Source organism: Neomonachus schauinslandi, chromosome 7 (assembly GCF_002201575.2).
Source record: "Neomonachus schauinslandi chromosome 7, ASM220157v2, whole genome shotgun sequence".
NCBI lineage: Eukaryota > Metazoa > Chordata > Mammalia > Carnivora > Phocidae > Neomonachus > Neomonachus schauinslandi.
The window spans coordinates 111,678,720-111,702,460 of record NC_058409.1 but is presented as its reverse complement, the minus strand read 5'-3'; the positions used below and the strand labels follow the sequence as shown (position 1 = coordinate 111,702,460).

Genomic DNA, 23,741 nt, shown 5'->3' with positions numbered 1-23,741 from the left:
CAGTTTTAACTCCACTTCATCAGGCAAGCTTTCCATGGCGTTCCTCAAATAGGGTGATTTTGGGGGATCCATGTTCTTCCAAGACTCAGTACGTCTATGTAATTTTCAGTGATAATTACGTATCAGTTTCTTTGTTTTAGGTCTGTCCCCAGTTAGGCGGCAATAATCCCTACCAGAGAAAGGTTGTGCAGTATACCCTGTATGCCAGTGAGAGGCACATAATATGATTGCAGTATTTCTTTAAAGACCTACGCTAAGGGTTTTTATTTATTTCCTGACTTAACTGTCACAACAATCCTAACATCACAGTACTACTATCGAGGAGGAAAGTGAGCCAGAAATACTACTACTGGGTACCATCTTCAAAACTTCACCCCAGGCCTTGTCACCAAAGCTCTATACCTCCTCTGGATACCAACAACCTGATCGATTCACAGGATTCTGTCCAATTTTGAACTAAATACTGGTGAAACTGATTGTCAAAACACACACACACCTAATAAACCCACTATTCTGCCTCTTTATAAATAATTTAATACGAAGAACCAAAGTAAAGTGTTCTCAGGAGGCACACTACAATGTCTTATTAATGGAATAAAAATAGCCCGAGTTCAGAAAGTACTTTTTCATTGGCATTAACAAAACCAGGAACTTAGTAGGGGAGAGAAATATCCAACTCGGCCATGACACTAGGCTTGATCACTCTTCCTTGTCCACAAAATAGGCATCCTCTGATGCTCTCCACAGGTAGTCAGTGTACTGATGTCCTAGAAGTCCTAGCCACAGCTCTGAGACTCACCAGCCACATTTTTTCTTGACCTTGAATCCCTCATCTGCAAAATGAGTAGACTAGATAAGCTCCTTGAGGTTTCTTCTAGCATTACATTTCCATTATTTATATTAAACAAGAAAGAGGAAATGACAGTAACAACGGAGTCAATCATCACTGGCCTCTAGTATTTGGCTGAAGGCCTCGTGGGCAGGTCTCCCCAAAAAGGGACAACACCAATCAAACAAGTCAATGGCTGAAGCCTAAGTTACGCAGTCATTTTTTCCTGGCCTCTCTAAGCTACATTAGTAAGACTGAAACCTCCCCTAAGATTTAACCCCACAAATTTTAATAAATATATGACTTAGTAACTCTTTGGGGAAATAATTGTTTGCATAGACTTTCAATTTTGGTCTTTTAGTCCTTAAATTCAGCAAAACCTGTAATACGAGGGAGATGGATGTGACATTTTTTATGCAGGGAAAGCCTTCCTGGAATTGTAACAAAATTAGTTTGGGGAGTGAGGCTAGTCTATTTTTACTCATTTGTGGAACACATGAGTATCTTATTTGGATCTACAGACCAACTACCTCCCCACCCCCCTAACACATAAGTCTGCACACTTGCACATGGATACTTTGTGCGTACTTCTGAAATCCCTGGATCACTTTAAGGACTGTTGAAGGCAAAGGCATTCCACAGATCTGGTGGCCTTGACTTAGACCCAGGGCATGATTTATGCCATGGTAATTTTGTGACATTTGGACAATTCTTCCAGTCTAGTGAGATTCTTCCTTTTTTTTTTTTTTTTTTTAAAGATTTTATTTATTTATTTGACAGAGAAAGACACAGCGAGAGAGGGAACACAAACGGGGAGTGGGAGAGGGAGAAGCAGACTCCCCGCTGAGCAGGGAGCCCGATGCGGGACTCGATCCCGGGACTCCAGGATCATGACCTGAGCCGAAGGCAGTCGCTTAACCAACTGAGCCACCCAGGCGCCCTCTAGTGAGATTCTTCTAAATATGATTTCAGTATCCTAAAAACAAATTTAATCCACCAGCATTTATTAAACAATCCTTTAGCAGATAACAAAATTGGACTTTCTAACTTGTTTCTCTTGTTGACTTAACACATATGCAGCAAATAACTTAAGTTTCTAAAAACACCTCATTCAATTTTTCATGGGCGTTTTCTACATTTCTTTCAAATTATCACGACCTTTTTCTATTTTAAGTGAATGGCATACCACCCGACTTTTTTCCAAGTGTAGTAATAAGTATCCATAGAGGAGATCTTCAACCTTTTTCAATTCCAGGTGCTCAGCTTTCTCCAGGTTACATCACTATATTATCCCAAGCCTTTAAACTCCATTCCTCTAGTTCAGAGTCTCTGTGTAATCTACAGGTTAACAACCCTTTTATACAAATTCCTCATGCATCTTCAGTCAAGGAATTCACTCGGGACAGAGATCACTTTTGTTTCTCGACCAAGGTGCAAGCTTTCCAGAGATCACTTTTGTTTCTTGACCAAGGTGCAAGCTTTCCAATCACTCTCTGGAGGGTTTCTTGGCCCTTTAAGTTTTGACAATTTAAGTATCTTCTAAAAATTATGACAAAGGTAAAAGATTGCTGATGTTAACCATCCAATAAAGTTTGGACTCCCTTTGCTTCTGAAGAAAGGGCAGACATTCTTGTCTTGCTAAAATTGGATGGACATACCTCTCTTGTGATGCTTTTAAGAAGCAAATTCTCAAAGGTAGATTCTCTTTTCAGTCATTCCCAACTCTTCCAACAAATATTTTACTTTTAATTGGCTTGCTATCAAAACATTATAAAGAAATAATTTAAAATAAAAAAATTTCACATATAATTCAGCTGTATCAAAGCACAGCTATTTTTATATTCTTTTCTCACTTTTCATTCAAAAGCCATTTAATTTTAAAAACAAATGTAAATTATCTTCAACAGAAGACTATTTCTCCAATCTATAATCTTTTCAATGGAGGTACTAGAATTTAATTAATAAAGCCCCTTGCTATAGGATGTTTAAAGTTTTAGTTATACAAGTGTTGCCAGAATCACTTTGTGTGTATTGTTTCTTTGAAATTATGTGCTTAAGTTCTCAGTGGCATAATTACTAGGTGAAAAGATGTGAATATTTTGGTAACCTTTGATTTATATGAATAATTGTTTTCCAAGAAAAGGGACAACACCGATCACAATGCCACCACGAATGCATGCTACCACAACCTTACCAAGCATTGGGTCTTATCATAAAGAAAAAACAATATTGGTAAATTTGAGTATAAAATTAACATTTTTGTTTATTCTCTAGTCAAGTTGAATTTCTGGCCAAGTGGAACCTTTCCCATTTATTTCTTTGCCATTAATTCTTTTCATGAAATATCTCTTTTAATTCATTTATCAATTGCATTCTAGATACTACTTGTAAATATGAAAATATGATTGACTTCTCCAAGTGGGACAGCCATAAACTCTAATACCTGTTACAAATATTTCTCAACATTATTGTTTTCTTCTTACATTTGTCTTGTTTATAAACATTTAGAATTACTGGAAAACTGACTTAAGGCCCTTGGTCTCTTCCTTCATGAGTCATTCTACTTACTGTCCTACAGCTGTTCTTCCATCTTCCACATTAAATGTTCACATGCACCAGTGGCTTTCTCACTTCATTTTTCCCTCTAGTTATCTCTTCTTGCTGTTAGGCTCTGTCATTTATTTTAGGACCTTCTTTCCACCTCCTTTGTTCTTCAGTTACATACACACACCCCGCTGATCCAAACAAACAAACAAATAAACAAAAAGAACCAGGAAGTAGGTTTGAACACACCAGCCACGCTTATCTGGAACTCCAGTGGAGACTGGTTTTTGTAGGTCCACTGATAACTTAAAATCAGCCTGCTTGGCTCTTTTCTACTGCCTTTCTTTCCCCCTTCCTGTCATCGCTAATTAGTTTCTCCAACCTCTTACCTACCTTCATTAGCTACGGTGAACACACAAGACTCAACCAGTAAGCATCTCTCCCTTCCCTACTATATCCTTCTTCAGGCCTCTCATTCCCAAGCCAGCCCTTCCTTCATCATGATGGAGCCCTTTCACTGAGTCATACGGAACCTCAGCTTTGTTAAGAATTAAGAAAAGTCTTCTCTAGGCTCCAACATTTTCTTGCACTTTTCCATCCTCCTTATGCTAGCCAAAAGAACTTTTCCTTTCCCTAATAGTGCCACCCAAGACAAGTGTGCGTTCCTTATAATGCTTTTGGACCACTTCAGCCCAGTCACCTCTTAATAATTTCCCACCTGAAGTTGTGGCATCTGCTTATACACAGACCTCTGCATTTCCATTTATCAATTTTCAGGGAGTCTGGTAATCTATCTGAATGAATTCAATACTTGGCTAACATTTATCCACCACACTCTTCCTGCTTCTATTCTTATGGACAACATTCTCCAAATTAATGATCAAGATATCCTCCAAATTTTCATATCTCCAAGATTACCGGCTCTAATTCACATCTGCTGTCTCTAATTCACTGATACAAAGTTGTAGATTCCATCGAATTTTCTACATAGATGATTGTGTCATTTGCAAATAAAGATAGTTTTACTTATTCCTTTCCTTTTCTTTTTCTTGCCTAATGCCCTGTTAGAATCTCTGCTACAATGCTGAATCGAAGTGTTGAGAACAGACATCTGTGTCTTCTTATTCTTGATCTGAGGAGGAAAGAATTCTTTCATCATTAAGAATGACAGTAGCTGTAGGGTTTTCACAGATGCCCTTTAAGTTGTGAAAATTCCTTTTTGTTCCTATTCTGTAGTTTCATCAGAAACTGAGGGTTTTTTTGTTTGTATCTGAATCACATTTTTTTAATTTGATATTATGAATTAAATTTTATTGATTTTTTTGAGTGTGAAATCAACCCTGCATTCCTAGGATAAATGTCACTTTGTGATATATTAGATTTGCTAAATTTGTATTTATGCTTTTTTGCATCTGTATTCATGAGAGATACTGCTATGTAGTTTTCTTGTAATGTCTTCAGTTCTGGCATTAAACTTACTAGTCTTACACAAGTTGGGAAGTTTTCCATCTCTTCAATTTTCTAGATGGTATTATGTAGCATTGGCATTATTTTTTCATTAAAATTTGATAGAATTTACCAGTGCAGCTGACAAGAGTTCAAGTTTTCCTTTTTAACTAAGACTTCATTTCCGTTAAATACAGATCTGAGTTTTCTATTTCTTCTTAAATGACCTTTGATGGTTTGTCTTTCAAGGAATTTTTCCATTTAAGTTGTCAAATTTATTGGTATAAAGTTGTTTATACTATTCTTTTTAATATTTATAAAACCTACATTTATGTAACTCCTCTTCATTCCTGATATTAGTGTCTGAATATTTTTTCCTGATCTACATGGGTAGAGTTGCAAATTTCATTCATCTTCTCAAAGAACCAGGCTTTGGTTTCAATGATTTTCTCTTTCCTTTTGCTTGAGTTCCACTTTACTTTGGTCTTCAGTATTTCTTTTCTTCTGCTTACTTTTTAATACATTCTTCTTTTAGTTCATTAAGGTAGTAACTGAGGTCACTGATTTGAGGCTCTTCTGTTCTAACATAGATGTTTAGTGCTGTTAAGTTTCCTCTACAGCCCTGCTTTGGAGGCATCCCACAAATTCTGATGTGTTATATGTTCATTTGGTGCAAAATGCTTTATAATTTCCCTTTGGGTTCTTCTTTGATCCATGGGTTATTTAGAAGTAATTTGGTATCCAAATATTTGGGGATTTCCTTAGAAATCTTCTTGTTATATTGATTTCTAATTCAATTCCACTGTGATTTGAGAACATATTTAGTATGACTTGAATCCCTTTAAATTTATTGAGACTTGTTGTATATCCTCGAATATGGTCTAATTTAATTAATTTTCCACATGCACTTGAGAAGAACGTCTTCCACTGTCAGAGTGTTCTATAAATGTTAATCAAGTCAAGTTGGCTGATAGCACTTTTCAAGTCTACTCTATCTTGGCTAATTTTCTTCTTACATGTTCTGTCAATAATTGAGAGAGTATTAAATTCTGACATGTGGGTTTGTCTATTTCCCTTTAAATTCCGTCAGTTTTTACTTTGTGTATTTTAAAGCTGTTAACAGTTATATAAATGTTTAGTACTCCTATGTTCTCTTGATTAAATGATCTCATTATAAAATGAACTTCTTTATTCCCAGCGTTATTCTTTGCTCTAAAATCTACCTCTTCTGATAACATAGCCACTCCAACTTTCTTTTGACTCCTGTTAGCATGATACATCTTTTTCCAACCTATTTGTGTCTTTAAGATTTGTCTCAAGTCAGCATAGAGTTGGGTCCTATTTTTTATTTTTTATTTATTTAATCTAATCTCAATCTCAGTCCCTTAATTAAGTCTAGACAATTTACATTTAATTTGCTTATTGATGATTAGGTTTGAGTGTATCACCCTAGTACTTATTTTCTATTTATTCCATCTATTCTTGTTCCTTTTCTTTCTGCCTTTTTTGGATAATTTTTGATAATTCCATCTTACCTCATTTGTTGCCTTATTGGCTAACACTCTGTTATTTTAGTGGTTATAATAGTACATCTCTTATCATAGTTCATCTACCTTCAAGTGTTATAACCACTCTACATATAAGAACCTTACAGTGGTATACTTCTTTTTACACTATGACTTTTATGCCATTATTCTCCTGCATTTTGCTTCACGTATGTTATAAACCCCACGTTTTTTAAACAATTATCTTATAAAGAGATTTAAATAAGAACTAAATCTTATATAATTACCCCTGTAGTCACCATTTCTGTACTTTCCATTTCTTTGTGTAAATCCAGACTTCCATCTGGAATTATTTTTCTTCTGCCTGAAGGACTTAACACTTCCTTTAGTGCTGGACAAAGTTTAACAAAATTGTAATAAAAAGGTATAATGAAAAAGTCTTTGTCTTTTTCCAAGGTATTTCTGCTGGGTATAGGTTGATAAACTTTTTTCCCTTTGGTATTTTAATGATGTTGCCCCACGGTCTTCTTGTTTGCGTTGTTTCCAGTGAAAAACACTGGAATCTGATGTCACTCTTATCATGGTTCCTTTGTAACGTCCATTACTTCCTTTTAAGATTTTCTTTGTTTTATCCAAAGTTCTCTAGAGAAACAGACCAATAGGAGGTATATGTATACAGAGATTTATTTTAAGGAGTTGACTCAATTATGGAGGCTGGCAAAGTCTAAAATTTGCAGGGTAGGCCTGGTAGGCTGGAGAAGCAGGAAAAAAGTCCAACGGCCACCTGACACACATTTCCTCCTTGCTGGAGGGTGGAATGGTGGTCATCTTTTGTTCTATTCAGGCCGTCAACTGATTGGAGGAGACCCACTCACATTATAGAGGGCTGTCTGCTTCACTTAAAGTCCACTCATTTAAATATTCTCATCCAAAACACAAACATCCAGGATAATATTTGACCAAATACCTGAGCACCTTGGCCCAGCCAGGTTGACAACATAAAATTAATCATCACACTTTATCACTGGTTTTGAGAAACTTTATTATATGTCTTCATTGTAGCTTGTTCTGATCTCTTTCTTGAGGTTTAATGGGCTTCTTGGATTTGTTGTTGATAGTTTTAAGTTTAAATACATTTTAGACCTTATTTCTTCAAATATTTTTTTCTATCCCTTTCTCCATCCTTTACCTTCACAGACTCCAATGACCCATGTTTGGGGACTTGAAATTGTCCCACAGTTCATGCTGCTCTTTGCACTTTCCATTTTCTTCTCCCTCCCTCAACACTACAGACAGTCTCTAATACTAATGGCCTTCAAGGTTATTACTCTTCACTTCTGCAATGTGTAATCTGCTGTGAATCCTATCTGGTGCATATTTTCACCTCAGATATTGTAGTATTTACCACCAGAAATTTTATGTGGGTCTTTTAAAAATCTTCCATGTCTCTACTTAACTGTATGAACAGACAGAATTCAGTTATAGTAACAGCTTTAAGTCTTTCATTGCTAATTCCTTTGTGTCAGTTTTGAGTCAGATTCAATTGATTTTTCTTCTCATTATAAATCATGTTTTCCTGCCTTTTTCATGGCTGGTAATATTTTAAATGTCCAACATTGTGAATTTTGCCATAAGTGCTGGGTAATTCTGTTTTCTGTAAATCTCCTGCAACTTTGTCCTAGGATGCATTAAAGTTAGTAGGAAACTGAGCTTTTGGTTTTGTTAATATGATTTCCTAGGTGAGTCTAGAGCAGTGCTCAGCTTTGGGCTGAGTCCTAAGGCAAGACCCTCCTGAGTACTCTGCCCAGTACCTTGTGAATTATGACTTTTCCAATCTGGCTAGTGGGAACAGCCCTAACTTTTAGCCTTGTATGAACAAGGCTAAGCACGGAGTATCCTGGATACTTAAGGGAGACCCTCTGTTCTCTCCCTGTACAACTCTTTCCTCTCCGTTACTGTGTCCCATGAACCCCAGCTGCCTTGGTCTCTCCAACTCTTGCTCCATCTCAATGTAGGGAGTCTACTGAACTCCACCTCAGTTCCCCCTGGAAGCGTGCCATGGCCGAGGAGCTCTCTCAAGACAGTAAGATGGGGCAAATGCAGGGCTCAGCCCATTTGTTTCTCATCTCTCAGGGATGACTATGTTTTGTTGCTTCATATTCATGTTCTTGAAATCAGTTTCATATTTTGTCTGTCCCCCAACCCCTCCCCCCAGTTATTTCAAGTGAGAGGGTAAACCCGTTCCAATTATTCCTTCTTGACAGAATCAGAAATCCTCACTCATTCTTGCTATCACTGCCTCTGTTGAGCATCTTCATCTTTCCTTCCCTCTGACCACCACCCTAATATCTCTGCCCACCACTAGCATGCCCACACAGCACTTATCCTTTTATAAAAACAAATTTCCTGGACACTGCTTCCTCTATTGCTGTCTGCCTTCTTGAAAGAGTAGTCTATGTGCGGTCTTAGCTAAGGGGCCAAGGGTGAAAAGGACAGTCTATACACTGTAATTTCCTCTGCTTGCTCACCACTCCCTCATCGCTCAGGTTTTGACTCTAATACTCTGCGCTGAAACCATTCACTAATGGCCATAATGTCACCACACCCAAAAGCCGTTCCTCAGACTTAAGACTGATGATTATTTAAGCCAATTATTTTGACTTCTTATTCATATCTGACTATATGGTACCAAACAGAACAGCCTGGCTTAGAGTTCCTGTCTAATGCAGATGCTAGAATGTAAGCGCCAACATTTGTCTATTAATGCATACTCAGTGCCTAAATCAGTGGCAGTCATGTAATAGGTATTCAACAAATATGGGAAGAAGGAATGAAACATACTTGGTGCTTAGCACCCTTCTTCCTTCTACCACCCATCATCCCTCGACAATCTCCAAACCCACAATTCAGTTGTCTGTCAAAGCCAGATCCAAACTTTCTCTAGTCAGCTTGTCTTGTGGTATTTGGATCATTGTTGAAAGTACTGCCAATACCTCAAAAGTAGCATGTTCAAAGCCAAATTCATCATTTATCTTAAAATTGCCTGTCATGTTCTCCATACTTTTTACAATTCACTCAATCACTACGCTAGAAACTTAAGGCACACTTCATTCTTATCTCTTCCTTTCCCCTGTATTACACAATATGACTGTCACTCTGACGGCATCAATCATATCTGCCTCTAACTCTCCATCCCCACAATTACAGTCCCTACTGGACCCACTCTCCATGGTACACGTCTTAGAAGCTCCTTCACTGTCAGGTCACCACACACCCTAACCTCTGTGTCCTTGGCCTCAACCCAGTAAGATCTCTGTTCTCTGAATGCTTCCTATCCTTCCTCTCCTCACTCCATTCCTCTCTGCTCAGGTACTCATCATCACGAGGCCCTTCTCAAATGTAACATCCTCTATGCCTTCTTTGACTCCTCACATTAGAAATGACCCTTTTTAACTTTCTCGTTTGCATCATCAAGTACAGCACTTATCACGCTGTCTTAGCACCTGGCATGCAACAAGTATCAAATGTTTGTCATTAGAAAACTTATCTTCCTAACCTGGGTGTAAACTTCTTGCTGCCAGAGACCTCCAAAAAGGCCTCAAAAAGTCATTGTGCCTGGTTCAGGATAATGACAACTTATAGAAGCTTGATATCCAAAATGTTAGGCAACTTAACATCTAATGTATCAGAAAAATCAACCAGCACACAATGTAACTATTGGTTCCAGTAAAAGGAACATGTTCAAAATTTAATAATGATATAAAACTTATAATTTACAAATAATTATAGTATTATTTACAGATAATCTTTTACATTACAATTCAAAACTGCTTTTGTAGCAAGAGTGCTTCTGATTTATACCTCCGGTTAAGTGAAGAAGACTATATTTTGTATTACTTTTACACATCTTAGGGAACGGTATTTTGCTTGGAAAGAATTACTAAGTTAATAAGGTTTGTATAATTTCATAACCCATTTCTCCAAAGATATCCACAATTTTACCAACAGTCAGCAAATACTACTCTCATCACAAATCCTAAGCCTTAGGCACAGCTAAACTTCATTTGAAGACTTGAACTGACACCCCTACCTCGATCACTAGCTGTGTAACAATAGCCACATCACCACAACTTTAAGCCTCAGATGATTTAAAGACAGAATCTGGAGGGGAAAAAAAAATCTTACCTGCCATGTAAGGCCATTATAAGGCGCACAGAGTTTTGATACTTTATGCAAAAACAAAATTCAAGTTACTATTGCCTCCTATTCACTCAAAAAACATCTGGAGCTATGTCCAAAGCCTATGCTAGGTTCTGGGTATATACAGCCAAATAAAATGTGCTATCTCTGCCCTTAGGATTTTACACCCCAGGCTGGGGGACATAAATGTAGCCAGCAGTGTTGTAGGCACTAAATAACAGAAATATGGACAATGTACAGTGGGGGAGAAGGGAGAGCTCAGTTCTGTCTTGGAGAAAGGGAAAACAGGAATGGCTTCACATGAAAGGCCAGTCTTGAGCTCTGCTCACCCTCTGTCGTCTCACCAATTACCATAAGCACCTTACTCTTTTCTTCATCCTTTATTTTTTATTTTTTTTAAGATGTACTTATTTGACAGAGGGTGGGGGTGGAGGGACAGAGGGAGAGATCGAACCCCAAGCGGACTCCCCGCTGAGTGCAAAGCCTATTCCCAGGACCCTGAGATCATGACTTGAGCCGAAATCAAGAGTTGGCCACTTAACTGACTGAGCCACCGGGCAGACCTCTTTTCTTCATCCTTTAATGGTGCTGTCTCTATTGCTTTACAAGTCCACAGTTTCTCATCTACATTTCTAAAATCTGAAAAGCTCTAAGAACCCAACTTATCTGATGGTAAATCCTGACCCTAACTGAGGTAAGGCTCTTCTTGGTCATCAGTATTTTTCCTACTTGATAGGAAATCCTAGTTAATGATTCCATTACCCTCCTATCACCTAAACCAGGCCTTGAGTCATCTTTGGCTTCGTTCTTGCTCACCATTCAAACCCAATCAGCCACTAAGTGAGCCCTCACTCCCTCTTCCTTGTGGTGAGGGCCTGTTTTGCTCATTGTGGGATGTTTGGTGGCATCCCGGGGATCCACTCAACAGAAGCCAGTAGACTCTTCCCCTACCTGTGACAACCCAAAGTCTCTCCTGATTGAGAACCACTGCCTAGACTGACTTCTTAGCCACGTCTAGAAACAACATAACCTGATCAGTGGTTCCTGCACTGACTCTCCTCCAGACAGGAGCTCTGAGGAAAGAAGATTCAGACCATCAGCTGAACCGTTTAGGGAGTGTATGACCAACACAAGTAGGCCAGAGTGATTCCTCAAGGGAGACTAGCACTCAGTGAGCCTGAGATGAAGCTATTTTGTTACAGTACTAAAATTCCCGGTTTCGGTGTTAGTTTGTACTAATATTCTCCTGAGCTTGACTTGTCCAGTGGCATTGAAATATCCAACTAGAGAGATACAGGGTACAGAAATTTAATGCATCTAACCCCCTCCTCTATTTTGAAAAACAGAACACCCAAAAATAAACTGACTGAAGCATTTAACCATAAAGAGAAGAGAGAGGTCCCACAAATAGCATAAGAAACCAGAATATTTGAGGGGTGAAAAAGAGAAAGGGGTAGAACCCTGGCACAGTACCCACCTGTGGTCGACACGATGTTCTCAGGGCTTTCGCTGCAGAGCTTTGACAACAGACTGGTCTTGCCAGAGCCTGTGAGGCCTATGCAAACCAGGTCATATTCAGGTCGTGCGGGCGGTGGTCCCTTGCAGCAGAGTGCTCTAAAACACTGCCAAGAAAGGGGGAAAATAGGGCTCTTTTAAATAAGACAGGACACAAAGCTCAGTAACATTTATAATGACTAAGTATGAAGTAAATAACTTATTCATTATAAGGAGAGGTAACTTCAAGGTGGAGAAACCCAGAAGACATCACCTTAAGTGGTCAAAGTTAACATCCCTAGGAACGAGACCTATGTGGACCTCACGGCTCCCCTCCTGCTGCGACAGGCACCCTGTGAGGAGCATGACATCCTCGCTCAGCTTTCCTGCCAAAAATGCACAGCCTGAATCCAAGCATGAGACAATTTCAGACAAAACCACTCTGAGGAGCATTCCATGAGATGGCGGGCCCATTCTCTAAAATCTCAATGTCTTAAAAGTCAAATGCTGAGGAACTGTTCTAGGTTTGAGAAGACTAGAAACAGCCTTCTGAATTGGACCCATAGAACAGGTGGAGGAAAATGGCAAAGTGAGATTTGGACAACAGGTGAGGGCTGACTTGTGACCACATAATAGACAGCAGTGTTGTATGAGGTCATGTTTTCCTGAATTTAATCACTGTACTGTGCTTTATAAAAGGAAAATCCTTGTTCTGAGAAAACATGTACTAATCAAGTATTTAGAGATGAAGGGTCTTGATGTCCATAATTAATAGGTTAAGAAAATTTCTAAATCTGTTTCCATCATCAGCTCTATATGGTGAGGACTATAAGGCCAACGTGGTAAAATGTTAATGACCGATGAAAATTCCTTCTGTTAGTCTTCCAACTCTGGTATTATTTGAGAATAAAAAGCTTTTACAAATCATTCAACAGAGTCCCTGTACATATCACTGCCATCTTGACCTGGGCCAAATTCTGTTTCAGGTCAAATGACCTCAGGATACTATGAACCGTTTACAGTTTGGGCATGGCAAGAACCTGTTTGCTCTGCAACAGTTAAAGGCAGGGAGATTTAGGAGACTGGAAATTAGGTAGTTAATGATCTTTCTACTTATTTGACATTCATTTATTAGGGGCCAATTATGTGCCGACTTGTAGAGCCTTAAATATTTAGGTCCCCAGTAACTCAGGAGAGAAAAAGAGGGAGAGGGAGAGAGACCTACTGACTGCTAGATCATCTGGAGATCATGAGAGAAGAGTCCTATAAAAAGTCTGTGCTAATTCTCATTCAGATAAAATCTGAGGCCTAATTGGCTCTCATAAGTCAAGCTTGACTGGTTTTCTCCCATGTTTCTCCTACCTAGTCACTCAATAAGTCCATACCTCCTCTGAAATAGCTCTAGAACTTGTCTACTTCTCTCTAGGCCAAGCCACCATCACCTGGACAGCACCAACATTCTCCCACTGGTTCCAGTATATTGACTCTCGCCCTCTCTGTTCTCCATGACAGCCACCATGATTGTTTATAAAGACAAAATCTGATCTTATCTGTTTAACCACCTTCAGTGACCTCCCACTGTTCTAGGGCCCAAACCCTTATGATCTACAAGGTTTTCCATAATCTGCTCCACCAACCCCCTCACTTCCACCTAGCCTCTTCTCCCATCCCTCTCCACTCACTCCTCCCTCTACTCTGCCCCCCCCAGCCACACTGACTCTCTCGCACCTCCAGGCACTCCCAGATGCCATTCCCTCTTCCCCTAGCTCTTGGCTCAGTGAAATTGTCAGCTTTCAGGTCTTAGCTTCAGCATGCCTTCTCCAGGGGCACCTGATCTGATCCTTGGAGAATGTTAGCAATTTGGCTCAAGCTCTTACGGCACGTTTGTCAAGTCACCACACCGACCATTACAGTTTCCTATTTACCACTAAACCACCTCTTTCCATCTTCATCCCAGTGTCCCCAGGGCTTAGCGGAAGACACAGCACAGAATCTACCTTCAATGAATAAATGTTGAATGAAGAACCCACGACACTGACATTTCACCTAAGGAAAAAAAAAATGTAAAAACTACTAGGAAGCTTCATCTATTCTTTCCCGGTACCCTCACATTTCAAGAAAATAGTATCAAAGTAAGAGCAACCCTTTACCCTTTCAGCTCCCTTCAATGCCAAAAGTCAGTCCAGTTTTCAAGAGTGATTTTGCTGTACAGGGTCTACTTGCCCGGCATAACAGGCAAGTTGTCCTCAGTTCACTTCTTGGCTTTTAAGAGGTTCTGCCTACTTCTGGTAAACAATTCTATGATCATCTAATCCATACTCTTCACAAATTTATTAAACTCTAATCCTATTTCTGCTCCGTCTTTTCAAACCTAAGGACCCCTAATTATTTCAGTCTGCATGCATATAGCAACCCCTCCTACTCCCTCATATTAGTTGCTGTTCTTTGGCATTATTTGAGTTCCATTATGCCTTCTCTTACAAGATTAATGACCACAACTATAAAGAGCACCCTAGATGCCAACACATCACATGTCCTGGATTTGCATGAAGGTTGGTTGATAGTGTGACTTCTTGCAAACTTTATCCCCGAGTCTCTTGGACTCATGGTGAGTTTTTCGAAGAAGCAGATGTATTGCATATGCACATACATGCATATACACATGTGTTCCCTCAAAGAGGACCACTGACTAGCAGCTATTCACTTGGGAGAGTTCTGCCATGTTCAACTACGTCAGGCAACACCACTAATCACACTGTGGTTTCTCTCATTGGGCTACTTTGATCTTCACTGGGGAAAGAAGGGAGAGATCCTATTCCTGCTCCCGACTGTCCCTTTCTTGTTCAGCTCCTCTCCCAGAATTCCCTCAGACTATCTCCTGGAAGGAGCCTGACCCAACTATCCTGGTCCAAACAATCAAATCTTAAATACAAAATAAAATTGTAGGTGATTGCTATATTGCCCTGTTTAAGTTATTCATATACCAGTATTACTCAACATACTTTGAAGTTCCAAAATTTCACCTTCATGATCTTTTTAAAATCCAGAATGTAAAAACGTTTGCAGCCAAACTCATTAATATCTAGATCACCTGTTAATTTTCTCCAGGTCACCAAGACACTTAGGACATGAAAAGCAATTTAGTAGTGACACTCTTATCCACATGTATGTTTCATCTCCTCTCTCTAGATTCTCCACAGTGATATTTAAGACACCTAACATGACATTTCTCCTCTCCCCCCAGTCTCGTTCCTGAATTCCAGGCTCTGTATTTTCAACTGTTCTGGAAGAACCCAAACTTAATCTGAATAAAACAAAAGCCTTCCCCCAGCCGCCCCAAAACACAGTCTATGGAAATCAGGTATTTTGGAACACAAAAGGCATAAAGGTTAGATTGACAATCATTACAAGACAGAATCTTTGAAATAAATCACAGAACCTCTGAATATTTATTTGAAATAAATAAATCCTATGCTTGGCAGGAATAGTGTCAGATTTTGAGCCAACAAAATAAGGCTTTTAAAAATATGCTATTTCAAACGGGAGAAGAATGTTCATGTTTTTTGAGTCAGTTCCTAAAAACTGTACAGTCTTCACTTGTTTTTCATTTTAAAACTTAATGAAGCTTTGGATCTCATAGTCAATTTACTTAAAATTACTCATTTTGGCCTCTAGACTATACTGTACCAAAGTTCATTGTGTCTGCCTCCTAAAGCAGCTCTCGCATTGTTAGGAGTAAGCCCCTTTCACTGCTGTACAATGCTAAACACAATGCCGGCGGCAGTCCTGACAGCAAGCGGCAAACTCAGGCTTCATTCCCAGGCCAGACACTAAGGCATTGTGTGACTCTGCTCAGGCTCCATAAACCTATCCATGCTTCAGTTTCCCCATGATTAACCAGTAACGTTTCAACACTATCTGCCACTTCCTTTCTTCACGAGGATGTTGTGAGGCATCAGTTCAATGCATTTTGCTACAAGAAAGGCACCATACAAATAAATAACTGTTCATCGGGATGCTTATTATCCTAATGTATCCTAGGTGATAGTTTCCTTGGGCAAGGGTCTGGCAGCCCACATGCTGGTACCTCCCTTCGCCGGCCCACAGCGGCTTCCACAGGCTCCATCCCCTTCCACTCCAACCCAAGACACTACAGACACACAACCCTTGGCCCTCACTTGCAGCAGGGAATAGAGAACAGGGTGAGTCTGCACTGTAGCTATGGGGTGGAGGAGGGGGTGCGCGCGTGCGTGGGCAACCAAGGTCATGGTCTCTTGTCTAGACTGCTTCAGTTCACAGGTCTTTTCACATAGGGTCTGTTATGATTTGTTCCTTTTCAAAAGGACCCAGGGTATCTGGGATGCAGGATGTTTCCCCTTAGCATGTGTCTATAAGCTTCTACCGATGTTGTATGTGAGGAGATCACAGTGTGGAAAGGTCTTGAGAGAGGGCAGAGACCAGAATCACCAGAAATCTGTGTCGTAGGCTTCGGACAAATTATATAATCATGTAATCTTTAGCTGAAAGGTGGACTAACTAAAAAGATAAACAAAAGCCTTAGCAATATTTGCTTAAGGGAGAATGACCACGTGTACGGCGGTGGGTGTGTTGGGGGGGGGGGGAGCCAAAGATTAAATTGTGAAGGTCAAATGAGAACTTGCATTTCAGATGGGTGGTCTAGCACCAAGGCAGCAAGATGATCTTAAAATGTCCCCATTTCTGTCGGGGACAGTGGCAGACGTCTTGGCAGGTCTGGTAGAGCACCATACACAACAGGTACACGGTGAGTAACTGCTCCACGAACTGGCATTCTAAAGCACTAATTCAGCACTGAACCGTAGATCTCATTTCCCTCTCCATCTCCCCCTTAATGGCCCCGGCTACTGTCCCAATCACTCACTAGTTCCTCCAGCAGCCTGGGAACTTCATGCTCAGACTACGCGTCCGCGGAAGGGAAGGCTCTTCCCACTCGTTTCTACTTGGCAAATTCCTATTCAAAGTTCTACTCAGATGGCACCTCGTCTGGGACGTCTTCTCCAGTTCCCGCAGAGAATTAATCCTTTCTTTCACTCCTGGGTCTGTTACACACACTTCTATCGCTGCAGTAAATGCCAGGCCACACGTGTTTTGTTTTGTTTTTTCCTAATTGTAAGAATTAGTAGATGATAGAATTACACGCACCGACCCAAAGACCTATTCATCCTTGATTCATGAAGTCTAACTTTATAGTTACCAAGGGTGGCCAGGCACCAGAGCAGAGGGGTAGAGCTGTCCTACAACTTCTCAATCCTGGACCGAGTCTTTCTCAAAATCTTCCCCCTCGGGCAGCGGCCCCGGCATTGCCAGGACTTCCTACCATCCCGTGTCCCTGAATCCCTAGCCTTTGGGGACATGGCATTTGTTTCAATCGAGGCTCTGTTTTTCATCATGAATACATGATTTTATTCCGAGCATGATTTCAATTTGATTGAAGCTCTGTACAGTTGCTGGAAAATGTTCTTCAGTCAGCTCTGGGACTTCCCCAGGGCCATGCAGTCACTGCCTGAAACCCCACTCTATCTCCTCCCTATTTAAATACAGGTCTCACTGACTAAAACCCAGAGATTTCCGATAGCAAAGTGCCAAGCCTTTTGGTGGCGTCCCAGGGTGGGTCCTGGCACTGCACTCCATAAATACTCGTCAGAGGCAGGCAACACCAATTAGTTGGTATCTAAAACTACGAGACAATTCACCCATAACCTGAAGTGGATTTATTTCTCAGACTGGTTTTAAAACCAAAAAGAGGGGGCGCCTGGGTGGCTCAGTCGTTAAGCGTCTGCCTTCGGCTCAGGTCATAATCCCAGGGTCCTGGGATCGAGCCCCACATCGGGCTCCCTGCTCCGCGGGAAGCCTGCTTCTCCCTTTCCCACTCCCCCTGCTTATGTTCCTGCTCTCGCTGTGTCTCTCTCTGTCAAATAAATAAATAAAATCTTTAAAAAAAATAATAATAAAACCAAAAAGAGGTACCTATACATTCTGACCCTCACTCTCACAATGAAAGCAGCTTTTAAAAGGAAGTCAATTTCTAGAAGTGTTTTCTAACACTAACCAGTTAATAAAATACTTAGTATTTAAATACCTAAAATTGTAAGATTTAAAATACAGTATTTTCTAAGTCCGTAATAGTCAAATGTGGGGTCTGTCTTTGGAAACTACGACCAAAATGTGTCATAAGGTTTATAAAGCTACTTAAACTTCTGGGAAAGACACGAGGAAGGATGGGTGCCCCCAAAACTTAAAAACAAACAAAAATGGGGGCGCCTGGGTGGCTCAGTCGTTAAGCGTCTGCCTTCAGCTCAGGTCATGATCCCCGGGTCCTGGGATGGAGCCCTGCATCAGGCTCCCTGCTCCGCAGGAAGCCTGCTCTCCCTCTCCCACTCCCCCTGCTTGTGTTCCCTCTCTCGCTGTGACTCTCTCTGTCAATAAATAAAATATTAAAAAAAAAAAACCCACAAATGTCGCTAATACTATTTAACACCTGATACAAGTGACCTATGTACTAATTCACTTACTCCTTGAACAACGCATTGACAAAGGCACTACATGCTTCCCATTTTCAGATAACTGAGGCCCAAAGGTGGTAAATTACTTGCCTCGGTGGAGCCAGGGCCAGAAGCTGCTAACGTCTGAGGAGGTGCCACGTGGAGGAGACATTAGCGGCATCCAGTATAGAGGGAACACGGAGATATGACAGTGCGACAGAGCTCAGAAGGGACAGAGCTGGAGGTCCGAGCAGGGCTGCTTGGCTCCAGAGCGCCTACTCATGTCCTCTCAGCCTCGGTACCGCCACCACCGAGGCCAGACTCAGGGATCAGAGCCCCAGAAGTGGGGTGTTTCTGTGGTTTCGAGGGAATGAGAGCGCGTTGAGGACGTCTGCCCGTTTGAGAGAACAGACACCTGGCAGGGGACAGGGACGGCGCAAGTGCTGACATTGCTTCCTTCCTTGCACCCGTCAAGTTTACGGCTCAAGTACCCGCATCTTCAGTAGACCGGGAAGAACTGCTTCCTGCAGGGCGGAGATAGGGAGCAGGGAAGGGGGTGAGCGGATGGGCTGGGAGGAAGGCAAGGGGGCCCGGAAGAGCTGCTGGCTTCTCTGCCCTGCCTTCTGGTGCTTCCACGTAACCATTTTTTGTCCTCTGGCAAGGACAAAGCTGGTCTATTAAGAGAAGCCCATGTTGGCTGCAGAGATTTCGGATTCTAAGCACGGTAGCAAGGGGGAGAAACGTCTCTAAAGAACAGTCCTCAATTTTCTCCCTTAAAATATAGGTATATGTAAATTATCCCTCAATAAATACGTAAGTAAATACTAAACCAAATAAACTGTATTGGGGAGAGTATGGAGAAAATACATGAATAAACCGGGATGTGTGGAAATACACGTGAAGGAGATAGTCTATAATAAACATGCCATCTCTTAGCTAATCCTTTCCTTCTACCTGCAAGAAAAATGAATTTCAAATATGCCCCAATGTCTTGGAATAAACCAGCGGTTCTTGCAAACAAGTGAAGAGAATGGAAATTCAAGTGGCACTGATAGCAAGAGAAGGAAGGAACAGGGAATCGGCGCCGACTGTGAAGAGGCCCCTTGACCATCAGGCAGACCCCAGCAGAAGACTCTTCCCCACGTCACCAGAGCAATCCACTTTTCAAGGTGAAAAATCCTGTGGCCCTTTAAGACCCTAGTGGGAAAAACAGTAAATTGTTTTTATAGAAGGTGGGTCAAACCTTTCGGCCATGTGGGCTGCTCCAAGCTCACTGATGAAGGCTTTGGCCTGGAATTGTCCCAGGGCTGAGGCTTCTGGCCAATACATCACACTGCCTTGGGACACTAAGTCTGTCTTTGCCTTACCCTTTGTATTTCTCAATCCACATTCCTTTTTGGGGTGAAATACTCCATTATTTCTGCTTTGTTCTGGGCTGTCTCCTGTCTCTGTCCCTATTAACTCGTGGCAACAAAAGAAACAAACAGAAGCAGGGGATTTCATGCTTAGCCGCTACAGACACTGGCCTCCTGGCTTTGCAGAGGAGCAGACATCTGAGACCCTGAATGGAAGAGAGTGCCGCTGTGCTGAGCCAGACCAGGGACCCACGTGGCTCCCAGCCTGTGCATCAGTCATCCCTGATGGGCGGCATTCACTAGTCCTGGGACAAGCACCTCAAGATGAACCAAAAGTAGGGTTTTAAAAGTGAGGGCATGTATCTGATAATTAGATTTAAACAGACTCTAATTCAAGGCATTCCTATGTTCCCAGCTCTCTACAATTTCAGGACTTTTCATATTGAAAATCGGTCAAGGGGGAGAAGGGTGGGTTTTTGTTTTTGTTTTTTAAACTAAAACTCAAAAAGGTAGCTAAGTAGAAGATAAAGGTCTTACTTTTACTATGCAATTCTTCTAATGGCTAGATGGAAGATCTCATTTCTAACTATCGATTTTTAAAATAACAGAATCATCCAATAAAACTAGCAGAAAATTTCCCAGGCATGACTGTGTGTAATAAGACTCAAGCTTTATATGCATATTCACACACGTACCCAAATTAGGGCTTCACCTGGGTCAGTTTCAGACCATGTATTTTTTTTTTCCTATAGAGCCAAGAAATAAAAAATTGAGCTGAAAATGAACGATTAACGCATTTTGTATCAAATCTCATTTTTGGTCACTATCTGAACAGAACACTTCTAGATGGGAAGTGGGGCATAAAAATATATAAACAGTTTAATATTCCTTACCAAGGGCATTTTCCTATACTTTGTACACTTAGGAAGAGTCAGGGAATGAAGACATTTGGAAGAGTCAGGAAATGAAGACATTTAAAAAGAGCTAGGCTCCCTAAGTGGACCTTCAAGTAGGTTTAAGTATCCTCTAAAAATCCCCAGAAGAGACCCTAACAAAGCAAATTCTCTCTGCTCTTGGTACTTTGGGTGCTTTTGGAACTGGAGCTGGGGAGCCTTGTAATACAAGAAAGCAAAACAAACCAAACTCAAGTTGGCTTCCTGGTAGCCCCTAACAGTGGAAATCCTATTCCCAGATTTTGGGAAACAACAGAGCATTCCTTCACTTAACAATCTTTAGGCTCCACAAAGATGGATCTGAGGCCCACATATCCCATCAGTCACCAATTCCTGATTTGTCCCACTCAGTCTCTGTGATCTCCCCGCTGTTCTCAGCCCTAAAGCCTTTGTTCAAAAACATTCCCACTATCTCCTAGATAATACAGTCTGTTCTCCCAACTGGTCTCCTTACCTCAGGTTTACAGACTCCAGTTCAGTCTCCAAAATGCTAACAATGACCTTTCTTAAACACATCAAGTCATTCCCAAGATTTCAAATCTTTCCACGACCACCTAGAATGTCAGGATAAAGTCCAAGCTCCTTATCTAAGCAGATAGGCTCCTCATGATCTAGACTTTGCCTTCATTTGTGGTCTCCAATGGCTGTTCGAGGGATCACGTGAGATAATGGTTGTTAATGTCTGTAAAGCACCTAAACCAGGGTTCGACACACAAAATTTAAAGTTATATCTTAAGTTTATAATGTATAGGAGATGATTTTCCACCATATTAATGACCCCCATGGCAGTCATACAGATCTGTGTGCACAGGTCGTGTTCCAGTCTCTTTCATGCTCCAAGTGCAAGGAACTGGCCCTCTGCCTACACATCATTCTCCACTATCTCCCTCTAGCTGGCTCCTGTCACCCTTCGAAATTCAGCTCCATGATCTTTTTTTTCCCAGAAAGACTTCTTTGCCCTCAGTCTGATTTAGATGATCTTCTTTAACTTCTTTAGCACCTTTTCTATTCCACTGTCGTAACACTTCTCATTCTGTGAAGCTGATTTCCAGTCCATATTCCCCCTACCAGACTTGGAGCCCTTGAATGTAGGCACCACTTCTAATTCAGCTTTGGAACTTCAGTGTCTGACACAGCATCCACCCTGTGGTTGATAAGCTCCCCCATGATTCAATACATGGCTTTATTAAGTGCACAGTCTGACAAGCCTGAAATGGAGCCCCACTGGGATCTGGAGAAGTTATTTCACTGATATCTGTTTCCCAATCCAGAAAGTGGGGATCATGTCCCAGATTGCTGGGAGTAGTCAGTGAGATACTCTATACCAAATGCTCTCAATAGTGCTCAATCAGTAGGTATTACCATCATGACTTATTAGATTTCTCACTTAGAGTTGTTTTCCTAAAGAGAACAGATTTTTCTGGCCAATCAGGACTCTCTTCAGAGTAGATAATTAAAGAATTAATTCAGCATTTGGATTTATTTTATTACCCATTTGGTCAAAGTTCTGATATGATATACCAAATGCCAACGGTGACCAAGGACATGTAGACAGTCCTTTGATTTGCTATAATAACAGCCATTAAAAGGGATCACGATATGATGTATTGTGGGACCATCACTGGATTTTTTTTTTTTCTTCACCTGAGAGGAGAAAACTCCTATGAAACGGCTTTTAAACATTACTGGTATATCTTAACAGGTAAACCAATTCTCTGAACTGAATGTGAATCTTCTCCTACGTGTATGTGGACCTAGACAAAAGCATAATAGGGAATCAAGGGTCTGTAACCCACGTATATCCTCAAATCTCGTTGCTGTTAACTGCTGACAAAGATGAATGTTTACTACGGTCTAGCACTGAGGAGCCAACACAGTGCGCGAGATGTGCTCTCGCCTCACACATCAACGCCCGTGTCAGACAGATTCTGACTGCAGAGTCTGCACTGGTGGGGGGGGCCCAGCTGGGTATTTCAGATCCACAGCTGAGCTGGCAGCAGTGGTAGTTCAAGTCATCTTCTCACTTTAGAAGCTGGAATTAATCGGAGAGAGTTATTTAAAGGTGCATTTCATTAAAGAGGCGCTTTCCAGCCACTGTCAAACTTCACAGAGGCTGAACACAGATGAAGGCAGCTCCATCTGAGGTCATCAGAGCCATCACCAGGTTTCTCTCAGCCCCCACACGTCACTGATCAAAAATGAAATACCAACAAAAATAATCTTCCGTTCCCTCAGAAGTAGCACGTGGACTTCATATTAAAAACATTTTTATTATTTGCTCTATTTAATTCCCTGGGATACAGCACAAATGCCTTAAATTATGTCCCCATATAGGTTATAGAGACAATACGGGTCCCATTTAACAGGTTGGTGAAGATATCTGAGGACTCTGTGGGCCTGACCTATTTATCTGGGGTCTTCCCACAACAAAGTCCGATCAACTTTTTTCTTCTTTCTTGAGGGGTCAAATAAGGCACCAACTCCCATCAAAGGAGTTCTCGAGCTACCAAGAAAATACGATCATTTCAAAGAAGTGTCCTTTTTCTTTTACACCAGACAGGAGTTTGCTTCTAAACAGCAGCATACTGATAATTCACAGAATAGATGAGAAGCTAAAGGACAGCAAGAACCAAGGCAGCCCATGGTGACATGGCAGCAACCGCTACTTTAGGAGTCGCCATTTGTACTTGGCACCCTGCACCCAACTCCACTGTGGTGGAAGAATGACCTCTGACTGCACCAGCCAGGTGCCAATGAGCATCAGGCTGGAGCATCCAACTGGATGAACCTCGGCTTCATACTGGGGTCCTGGCTGCCAGGGAGCAGAGAACAAAAATAGCTGTCCCCTACCTTCAGCAATGAAAGGAGGGAGCCCCAAAGCCAAGATCCTGCGG

The 23,741-nt window shown here is 41.2% G+C and overlaps 1 protein-coding gene across 1 annotated transcript in view; it reads right to left on the bottom strand.

The window, feature by feature from the left end:
- ARL15 (ADP ribosylation factor like GTPase 15) overlaps positions 1–23,741 on the bottom strand; it is a 404,981-nt gene that overhangs the window by 254,050 nt on the left and 127,190 nt on the right. Inside the window, exon 2 of the mRNA XM_044917159.1 lies at positions 12,002–12,146. Coding sequence (XP_044773094.1) covers positions 12,002–12,146 — 145 coding nt within the window. The remainder of the gene's footprint in view (positions 1–12,001; positions 12,147–23,741) is intronic.